The sequence below is a fragment of the Octopus sinensis genome, linkage group LG18 (assembly GCF_006345805.1).
Source record: "Octopus sinensis linkage group LG18, ASM634580v1, whole genome shotgun sequence".
In the NCBI taxonomy this organism is placed as follows: domain Eukaryota; kingdom Metazoa; phylum Mollusca; class Cephalopoda; order Octopoda; family Octopodidae; genus Octopus; species Octopus sinensis.
Genome location: NC_043014.1, coordinates 27349184 through 27360985, shown reverse-complemented (window position 1 = coordinate 27360985; position 11802 = coordinate 27349184). Strand labels below are relative to the sequence as shown.

The following is an 11802-nucleotide window of genomic DNA, read 5'->3' as shown; positions in this document are numbered from 1 at the left end:
TTCTCTGAGAATCATTTTAGTTTTCTGCAAATGTCAGTGATATATTGCTTAGAACATGCTCAATACATTCGTTTCAATTTCAGAACGTTTCTATTTCAATGCTGTAAATGATTTATCGTAGTTAGCAAAATTACAATAATGAACAAAGGAGTAAACAAGTCTTAAGCAATGTCCATTGTCTGGAAGTTTTCGCTGTCGTCATTTGCTAAACCTAATTTCATTGCAGTTTCTTTGTACTAACTACAAACCATATAATCTTTAACAGTTCTAGTATCTTCGAATGATTTTGTTCCGAGAATATGATGAAATAAGCCGAGTTAAAAATGAAGTAAATACATACAATGAAGTATGCATTATATTTTCCTGTGTAGCAACCTGTCACAATCTTTGATGAGAGTACAAGTCATATTGCTTTAGTCTTTTGTTTTTGTACTTAGTAAGGTGCTGCGAAGACCTCGTCGCTCGTTCAAAGGGTACCTCCTGTCTGTAGTTGACACAGTATTATTTTCGTTATTGGCCACTTCATATAGAGCATCTAAAGGGCATGCTTTGACATCCACAGCAGTAGGTCACTTGCCAGCTCTTGTTCAGCTCGCCAGCAATGTCTCGCAAAGCACAAGCATCTTTCCCTTATAATGGAGGAAACAGGCAAGAAAACTCCACACAGCGTTTTCTTGGTGGGATGAGCTTTCCATAATATGTTTAAGATTGCTCCAAACATCCATCTAACTAGGATTCTAGTCTTTTGGTAAGGTACAGTTTTCGACTACTGGATGGAGTGAAAACCAAAAATCTTGAGGAAGTATTACTATTTGTTCATTTCTCAAAGGCTTTTGACTCCATCCATCATGGCAAGATGGGAAAAATATACCACTAGGTGTCCCTGAGGAAACAACAGCTGCAATTATGATGCTCTATAATAACACCGAATCAATGGCAAGGTTCCTTGATGGAAATACAAGTTTCTTTGACTTCAGAGCCGGAGTACTCCAGGGGGATACACTGGCACCTTTTCTGTTCGCGATCACTTTGGATTATGTCCTCAGAACATAACTCAACAACCTAAACAACCTCGGTTTCACACCCGCAAAAAGAAGCTCGATCGGACATCCAGCTCTAAAACTAACTGATGTTTGCTACACTGATGATTTAGCTCTGCTCTCTGACACAATACCAAACTCCGTCCAACTACTTTATTATAGTCTAGAATTAGCTGCACATAATGTTGGACTACTTGTTAATCCTAGTAAAACAACCAGTAAGGATCTACCTCAAACATCAAAGCAGAGCCCATCAGTTAAGAGGAGGATTTCATGTACCTTGGTTCTGAAATAGTCTCACCTAATAATAATAATAATAATAATAATAATAATAATAATAATAATAATAATAATAATAATGATAATGCCACCACCATCACCACCACCAACAATAACAACAACAACAATAATAATAATAACAATAATAATCCTTTCTATCATAAGCACAAGGCTTGAAATTCTTCGATGTTCTCTGGTTACTCCGATGCGAGAACCTTGAAGCGTTACATCTACCCCAGTATTTGATTGGTGCTTATTCTGTCGACCTCCAAAAAGACGAAAGGCAAAGCCGGCCTCGGCAGAATTTGAATTTAAAACATAGCGAAGGACGAAATACCGCTAAGCTTTTCGCCCAGCGTGCTAGCGAGTCTGTCAGCTCGCCGACTTAATAATACTAATACTAATAATAATAATTGTAGTAGAAAAGAAGAACAAAGTAATTATTGTGGATGTTACCCCACTTTGGGACTACAGGGTGAATGAGAAGGAAAGTGGGAAGGTGGAGAAATATCAGAAGCTGGAGAGGGAAATCAGGAAACTAAGGAGAATCAGGTACGTAGAAGTGGTACAGATTGTAATTGACGCACTGCGAATAATTAGTGAAAGGTTGGATGCATGGCTTGAAAAGCTAGGAATTACCATTCGAACGGGGCTATTGCAGAAAACAGCATTGTTAAGCAAGGATACTAAGGAAGGTGTTAGAAAGTTGAAGAAGGAATGATCTAAAGCATCTTTGGCCATTTGATATGGCTCTCTCTTTTGGCGTAGAGTCGGTATAACATCTGCCAGAGCAAAAGCGTCAACAACAACAACAACAGCAACAACAACAACAACAACAACAACAACAACAACAACAACAACAACAACTACTACTACTACTACTACTACAACTACTACTACTACTACAACTACAACTACAACAACAGCAACAACTACAACAACAACAACAACAACAACAAACACTGCAAGAAGGAATATGTTTTGCTGCAGCAGAATAAAAATGATCAGAAAAGTCAAAGCGAAAAGCAAAACAATAACTTACAAAAGAAAACAATAATTTAGGGAGATTAAAGGAAATCAAATCTTACTTGATCTGTGGATGATTTGGCCATCAATAAAAGGTTCTTTTCGTTGGACTGCTGATTGCACTTGTTTAACACTATGAAACGAGTCACCTTCAACATTGATATATCCGTTGATGTTACTATCAACATCACTATCTTTATAATCAATAGATTCTTTATTGATATAGCCGTTCTTCGATCCAGTTACATTGAATTTTTTAGTGCTTCCGACATTTCTCTTTCTACTGATGGCATTCTTTTCTGCAAGAGAGTACGCAAGTTACTTTGGAATTTATCGGATTAGCTACACCGAAAGAAAACATTTATAAGAAAAGCGAAATGCTATTTTATTATTCTTTTACTTACTTCAATGTTTGGACTGTAGCCGCGCTAGAGCACTATCTTGAATATAATATATATATACATACATCAGGCGTAGGAGTGGCAGTGTGGTAAGTAGCTTGCTTACGAACTACATGGTTCCGGGTTCAGTCCCACTGCGTGGCACCTTGGGCAAGTGTCTTCTACTATAGCCTCGGGCCAACCAAAGCCTTGTGAGGGGATTTGGTAGACGGAAACTGAAAGGAACCCGTCGTATGTATATATATATATATATGTGTGTGTGTATGTATGTATGTGTGTGTGTATATGTTTGTGTGTCTGTGTTTGTCCCCCAACATCACTTGACAACCAATGCTGGTGTGTTTACGTCCCTGTAACTTAGCGGTTCGGCAAAAGAGACCTATAGAATAAGTACTAGGCTTACAAAGAATAAGTCCTGGGGTCGGTGTGCTCGACTAAAGGCAGTGCTTCAGTATGGCCACAGTCAAATGACTGAAACAAGTAAAAGAGTAAAAAGAGTAGAGTATATATATATATATATATATATATATATGAATAAACGCTCCAATTGGTTTAATATTGGTCAAAACAACATTATAACATTCCCATATTATTATAAATTAAAACATCAGGGCATCCAATGGTAAAACCCAATATATAAACTATACACATATATACGAGTAAAAAGGGATAATACCTAAAAGGGTAATACGAGTGAAGTCGAATGAAGAAAAATATATGGATTAAATTAATGCATAATAAAAGTGACTAAAAATTCAAGGCAATGAAACTGAAATAATATAAATATAAATATATAAAAATATAGGGCAAAGTGGTGACCAGAAAAGAGCCCCTTCAAATCCATTTGAGACTTGTGTGAATTTTTGCTACCCTGGTAACTATTTATTTATTTTTTCCGTGTTATTTGCAAACATTGAAAAAATCCTCCCCCCCCCCCACACATATATTTCGTTTTTGGATATGGTTTGCAAGATTTTTTATGTGAGTTCATGTGTTGAAGCATATTATTTTGTGTCTGGGGAGAGTAATTTTCTTTTTGTGCCTTATAATTTAAAACACTCACCGGGAAAATTTCCACTTATTTCTTTGAATGTATATATATTTGTATATGTATGTATATAACGTAAGTGTTTTATTGAGATTTAAATATCTAAAATTTTCTTGCCATATCACGTGTCAAACTGGATAAAAACTGTAAGCTACAAAAAATAAGAAAGAAGTAGTAATTTTACTGGTGAGTGCGTTAAATTATAAGGCAAAAAAGAAAATGACTCTCCCCAGACACAACAGTATATACTAATATATTAATATATATATATGAATTAAGGCTACCATTGGTTTCATGTTAAGAAGAGTAGGAGAATATCTAAGTATTTTAACAATTTTTTTTCAAGCCTATCACATGGAGAAAGGTATTCATATATATATATATATTATGGTGATCTCCCACCCGCACGCACACACATGTTTCCAGATGTTAATTATTCAAACTCTTCCATCAGAAGTTTTGAGTTCAGCGTTGCACAGCAATTAATGACAGATTACACATCCATCCCTAATACATGACTGGTACTTATTCCACTGATCCCGAAAGGATGAAAGGCAAAATCGATCTTGGCAGAATTTGAACTCAGAACGTAGAGACGTAGTTGTAACTCAAAAATTAAGACTTTCTCATCAGGTCCAGAAAAGTATTCTTTAAAGCTGGATATAACAGCTGGATAGACAGATGGAGCTGATCTGGCACGTGGGTGGTACCCATTACAGATGAGCAAACTTATGTTGTTCACGTGTATAGGATGGCATTGCAGCTAAATTCACAATAACAAATTGAATGGATTATTGGCAATTTCATTCGAAACGAGTTAATTCTATTACATGTGTGTATAGTAATATTTATGTCGCCAGTGACATAGGTGACTCAAACGTATATTATCCTTTAATTGTTAAAGTAGTTGTCAGACTGGCTGAGGTTTGAAAGAAACAAATGAATAACACACACACACACACACACACATATATATATATATATACATACTCATATATAAGTACATATATACATACATACATACATATATATATATATATATATATATATATATATTATATATATATATATATATACATATATACATACATACATACATACATACATACATACATACATACATATATATATATATATATATATATATATATATATATATATATATATATATATATGAGAAAGTTGGAGTGTGAAAGCACGTTGTTGAATGTATAGAAAATAGAAAAGAGTGAAAAAAATACAGAAGGCTTGTTTTATAAGGTTAAAGAATATATTTAAGTCGTTATGTTAGAAGAATGTTATAAAATCTTTCATACAGTAACATAGTTTTTGAAGAAATTTCCGGTTTCTTGTTAACTTTTCAAATTTCTCAAATGTCTTTACCTACATTGTGTTATATATATATATATATATATATATTATATATATATATATATATATATATATATATAAATAAATATATGTGTGTATTTTTCCCTTGTTAACAATTAACGCGGAAAACAGGGTAGCAAAAAATCACACGAGTAAAAAGGTTGTAACTCCTTATTTTCAAAGGTAGAAACTTCGGGTTTACGTGAAATATTTTGTATAATATATATAAATAAATAAATGGAGTTAAACGCAGGTATTATTCAAATTCTTTTACTTCCGACACGTGTTTCGAATATATCACTGGTATTATTCTAAAGGAATAAAATGGTGTAAAACAATGTAATCTTCTCTTCAGGGAGGTGAAGAAATGAAACTTGTCAATAAGACATTTTAACAGAAAATATCTAACAGATCAATATTATTAAAAAGAAGAAACAAGAAATTCAGAAGTAAACAACAATCAATAAGATCAAAACAATAATTAATCAATTCCCAAACTTCTTCACAGATAAAGAAATAAATTGCTTATGTTCTTCAGAAATTAAGGAGAGTAATTTCTATGGATTATCCATGATCCATAAAAGCTCGGAAATATAGAGAGCCATTAGAGAGTAGAAGAACCAATACATAAAAGTACAAAGACCTACTGATCTCAAATTGGAACCAAAAGATGCTGGGCCACAATCCCCAACACAACAACCTAGTCATCTTTTGGATATACTCTTTAATCCCTTAAGACCATTAATACCTGGCTATATACGAAACGATATAGATTTTCTCAAATACTTCCCACCCACTGTTCCAGAAGGAACTATCCTTATAAGCTTTGCTGTAAGTAACCTTTATACTAGTATGCTTCATACTTTGGGCCTGGAAGCAATCAAACACTGGGTAGAAAAACAGAGAGGCTAAATTAACATTTTAAAACGGACTTTATTACCAAGGTCGTATGTCTAGTATTAGAGGAGAACAGCTATAGTTTTGATGGTAAAATACATCGACAAATAAAGGGCACAGTAATGGAGACGAACTTTGCGCTTTCATATGCTAACCTGGTGATGAGGTTTTACAAGGAAAACTATACGAGGAAGTATAGAAAACTTTTGGCCAAAATTTCAAGAAATATTTTACTGAAAATTGGACACGCTTCCCCATGACTGCTTTATTTTTTTGAGAAATCAAATGATGATCTACAAATATTCAATAACATTATGCACACATTTCACTTATCTATTAAATTCACGGCAGAAACTAGTCATACTGACTTCCCATCCCTTGACATTCACGTAAAGATACGCAACTCTACAGTCACAACGGATATATTATGCAAGACAAGAGACACATCAATACTTAAACTTCTACTCTTGCCATCCTTTATACATCAAAAAGAACACCGCATAAAGTATGGCAAGACGTATCTGTACAAAAGTTGTTGACTTGAAAATATCTGGCTGAGTAAAAAAGTAAGCAACATTTTGAAACATGAAATTCATCACAATATATTTCAACAATACGGAAATTTAATTCATCAAAGTAAGTACCATTACAATCAACACATTTTTGCCAACGAGTTACAAGTTTGATTACTCCGGTAACATAAAAATCTGGAGTTCTGGAGCTGATGAACTCTTTGAACGCACTTTCAGCATCGGTTTGATTTTTGAATTCCTTCTTTTGCAGGAAACTATCAAGGTGCTTGTAAAAGTGGTAGTCAGTAGGAGAAAGGTCTGGGGAATAAGCTGGTTGGGGAATAACTTTGTAGCCAAGTTCCCTCAACTTCTGGAGCGTTATTAGTGAAACGTGTGGTCGAGCATTGTCATGAAGAATGATTGGCCCTCTTCTGTTGACCAATGTGGGACTGAGGAGAGGCAGCTTTTCGTTCATTTCGGCAATTTCATGGTAATATGTTTCTGCAGTAATGGTTTTCTGGGTTTTAAGAAGTTATAGTGGATGAGTCCAGCACTATACCACCAAACGGCCACCGTAACCGTCTGTTTGAAGAGCTCAAGTTTAGGGAAGGTTTTCGGTGTTTCATTTTGGCCCAACCACCGCGAAGAACGTTTTTTATTATTGTACAGAATCCACCTTCCATCACAAGTTACTATATGGTCGAGAAATGGAGCAGTCTGGTTATGGAGAAGAAGCGACGAACAAATTTCATATCTATGCATTTTCATTCAAATCGTGTGGTACCCATTTGTCGAGCTGTTTTAATTTTCCGATCGCATGCAACTGATTACAGGCAGTTTTCTGGCTAACTTGAAGTTCTTTTGCCAGTTCTCGAGTAGTTTTACGTGGATCTTTCTCAATGATGGTCTTTAATTGACCGTCATCGATGACAGATGGGCACCCACTACGCTCACGATCTTCAAGGGCTCCTCTGCAAAATGGTTTAAACCATTTTCGAGCTGACCATTCATTGGTCATTTCCTCACCAAACGTTTCGTTGTGTTTTTTTATTACCTATAAAAGGCGTACATAGATATTAACGTCGTTTCGGAAGGACGGCACAACACGTATGGGGACATATAACGATTAAAATAAAATTATTATAGCATGAATGAAAATGAAATGATATATGAAAATGTGCTCCCTACCCCACCTCAGCAGCATCAGTTACTTCCTTTTTATACCCAGTTCATATTTATACCCTGTTCTTCCTCTAACTCACCGTTTTCTATTTCTTTTGGCATTTCCTTTAGATCATAAACCAATTTTCTATATTTAAAATCTTCTTTGTAATCCATTACTTCTTTCATACGACCTTCCGACACCAATGCGCATGCGACCATATCTTCTTTTTTACTTCCTTTCATATTTACAGTCCTTACGTCCTTCCAGTGTGATAACTTCTCTATCAATCTCCTGTCCACACCTTTACAGAAAACATAAGCATAACACATGGGAGGGGAGCCTTGTGATTTTTGTATGTTTGTATTTCTTTTTTTTCGTTTCTGTGTCGGTGGGGAATGGGTGGGTTTGGTATCTGCAGTGGAAGGGTTGAGAGGGTGTGGGTGGGGTGGGAACGGGTTGGAGTCCACTTTGACTGTCCTTCTTCCTCTTCCTCTGTTCTTTCCTTCCAGCTACTCTCCACCCTTCTTCGTCAGTTTTCTCTTTCTCTTCCACCATTTCCTTCTCCTTCTCGACCTTCTGTGCATGTTGGTTATTTTGAGGGCCGTCCGCTCTAATGGCCACAATTGTAGCAGCGAGGGGCTCTACCCTCTACCCACACCTTCATTACTGTATCACCTATTAACAACGTTTCTGCAAGTTTCTCCACATTTTTTACTTAAATTTGGATCAACATATCCAGAACTTTGCCTCACCAACTCCTACGGCCACTTCCTTCTCATTTCCAAGAAGTACTGCCGCCACCACCCAAGCCACGTCTATTTCAGGGGGTGGGGGTTCCCTCCATCCTGACCCTGGAAGTTCTTCTTCCAAGGTATGTGTGTAGGAGGATCACCCTTCCCGTCTTCATTGTATTTGCCGAGTGCTCCTTTGCCTTTTCTTTCTCTTTGAAATGCACAGCAGTGCCGTAACTGCTTCCTCTGGCAAGATATGATGCCAGATTGGCTTCAATGCTTTCTCTGTTTCCTCCGTAGCCTCATTTTCAATTCTTCTCTCCTTGATTGAATATACTTTATAAGCAATTCTGCTTTCTTCCATGTTTTTAAGTATGTAATTCAGTGGTGACAATTTCATGTCACCAGCCTCCTTCTCCAGCATTTCCACCAAATTCTTTAGGTTTTCCAGACTCACCTCCTTCTTAGAGACACCTGCCACTTCTGCAAAACTTTTCCCCTTTAAAGACTTTTCTATTATGCTGATAGCCCTGATCAGTTCTTCCTTAGACGATGAAAATTCTGTCGCCGACATCTACATTTCAATGTGGTCGGAATAAAAACATTTTCAAACTCAGCCATCTCTCCTCAAAACGTTGAGGGACAGCACGATCATACAACAGCTGCAAAGCAGCACAAAAAAACAATACAACACCTTTCAAAAAACAATAGCAAACATGAACTTACAATTCAAATTCTCGAAGCGAACGTTTCGCTACGTTTTATCATTGCCCATACAGATGTACAAAGTGGGAGACAACACAATATGAACGGGGTCATATACAAACGAATGGGTTTAAAAATGTATAATGGCTGATGATTATCGAATGAAACACAAAAAACATTTACATATACACAATAACACAATGAGGCATTAAAAGAGAGGTACGCTCCGACCCCACGATCCCTGTATTTAATACCGACGCCTCGGTAATCTCTATGACGTGCTCACGCAGAGCCTTTTACTCACAACGTACGTCCTACACGCATCCATCTTTTTTTAATATACTTGCTGACAGACACTTCTTCTCCAGCCCCACCTTCTTTTTCAGGTGAAAAGTGAAAACATTCAGCAGAGCGAGGCCATATCACCTCTCCCGCATTTCTACTACTACAAGAAAGCAATCTTACCTTTTTCCGTAAGGAAATCTGGTGGGTTAATTTTTAGGATTCACTCAGACGATAGCTGTACTGCATAAGTCCACACTTCTGATATACCCGAGCACTGAACAATATCGTGCAGGGCGGTTTCTACATCCTGTTCGCATCTTGGACAGGCCGACGGCCCAGAGCGGCCGTGTCCGATGAGCTTATCTCAAACGGGTAGGGCTTCTCGGTAACACTGCCAGGTCAAAGAATTTTGGAAGTTATTCAGTGCCTTCGGCCCGAATGTTATTCGGAACAGGCTGTCTAAGTGATTATCACCGAGACCCAGGGTCCTTCCCAGGGCATCATCATTTCCTGCCTCTACCAGCCTACTATAGTAAGCGTGGTGGTACCGAAACCGCTGGTGTTGCACGAGTTGCGGAACTGGAGGAAAGCCTTGCGGCACTCCGTGTACCTGGTATCTAACCTCGATCTTTGATGAAACCAGTTTTCTCTACCACCAAAACTGGTAAAGCTGGGGAACATCCGTCTAGCGAGCGGAGACCACATCCGTTCGCCATCCAGGTTTGCGCATCAACAGACAAGGCATCCCTAACTCACCCTTTAACGGCTTTTGACAGCAAATAGAAGTCTTACAAATGGGGCGGAGTTCTTCCACAAAAAGCGAAAGATTTGCCTCTCCAACTTTCTCAGCCACGAACCTGGACAAGGAACGACGGTTAGGCGGTAAACGATGACCGATGCGATAAACACATTAGCCACCTCCGCTATCCTTTTCAAGGAAAGCCACCGCTAAGACCAGGTCTTGACTATGTGGGTCACCTTGCTCGATACCTAGGATTAGCTCTTTTCTATCTGGAGATCTGGACCAAACCAGATTCCTAGCAACTTAACCGGGCCCTCCGTCCGGCGTCCCTCGACGCTATTCGAAGGCATCAACTTACCCCTCCAGGTGCTGAGTTGCAAGCCAACTGACTTTTCCCGGTTAATTTTTGCTACCTGGTCTACCCTATCGAATGCATTTGGTCTAAATGGACCAGTGCCCCACCTTTGCCAGAATCATTACCATACCCTTCTACAGTGTAGCGTATAAGATGAAAATTGTCCTGGATGGTTCTGCCGGGGACCGCACAGGTTTGTGCCACCCCGATCGATCAGGCCATCCGCGACACGCGTCAATCTTTTTGCTAACACCTTGGCCAAAATTTTCATCTCTGCATTCAGTAGAGGAAGTCCATAAGGTCTGTGCTACTATCCGGTCCGTCGCTCCCCACGAAAAGCTGGGCGAAGTGCTCCTGAAAAGTCCGACACATATCTTCAGGTTTGTTTATCAACTCACCTTGTGAATTCATCAAAGATCGTTTTTGTGAATTCCTCAAAGATCGAATTATGGAATCGTTTCCACGTTGAGCCTTCACAACACGTACCCATCCAGCGGCCTTGATTCTTTCGCTGCCCATTGCACCAAGTCTAGCTCTGACGATACCTCCCATGTAATTGGTTTCGAGGTGCTGGTTTAACTCCAGTCTCTTCGCCCTCACCTGAGATGCGTCGCCAGTTCTCATGGCTTCCTCTAGGGCCTTAACTAATTCTAATTCCCTTCTACGCCCTCTAGCCACTAAATCTGCACTATATCTAATAGACTCAAATTTAATGGCTCTTTGAGGGCGTACCACCATTTGCTGTTAATAATGGAACCGGTCAACGCCCTCTGTATTAATAACTTAATCCGACTCCTGTACTCCCCAATCGCCAAAAATGACTTATTGAGTTTCCAGTAGCCGGAATCCTTACTTTATAACTTATTTAGGTACAGTTTATAAGTGACCATCTTGCGGTCACTGTAACTGACCAGGTCATACTGTGGAGGCGTAACTATATCTTTATCTATTTTTCTAATTAAAATCCTATCTATATAAGACCTCGAAGACCCGTCGCCAATTGACCATGTCCATAATGGAGCGTTCGAAAATTCTAGTCTGTAGGGATCTACTAGCTGAAAGCGACTGAGTAGATCCCGGAAGCCAATGTTAAGTCTCCTATCAGAATTAGAGCCAACACTATCCACGCGCACATCGAGAATAGTGTTAAAGTTTCCTAATACAACTAGTGAACGTGATGTGCCTAGAAACTTCTCCAAATCTCGGTAATAGTCAGTCTGACTCGAATTGGGTGCATAAAAAGCC

General features: G+C 38.3%; 1 protein-coding gene across 1 annotated transcript in view; it reads right to left on the bottom strand.

Moving 5' to 3' along the window:
• LOC118766811 overlaps positions 1–9044 on the bottom strand; it is a 108877-nt gene extending 99833 nt beyond the window's left edge. Inside the window, exons 1-4 of the mRNA XM_036510595.1 lie at positions 8671–9044; positions 7837–8030; positions 5963–6052; positions 2408–2644 (exon numbers count right to left, since the gene is read on the bottom strand). Coding sequence (XP_036366488.1) covers positions 2408–2644; positions 5963–6052; positions 7837–8030; positions 8671–9044 — 895 coding nt within the window. The remainder of the gene's footprint in view (positions 1–2407; positions 2645–5962; positions 6053–7836; positions 8031–8670) is intronic.
• Between the last annotated feature and the right edge of the window lie 2758 nt (positions 9045–11802).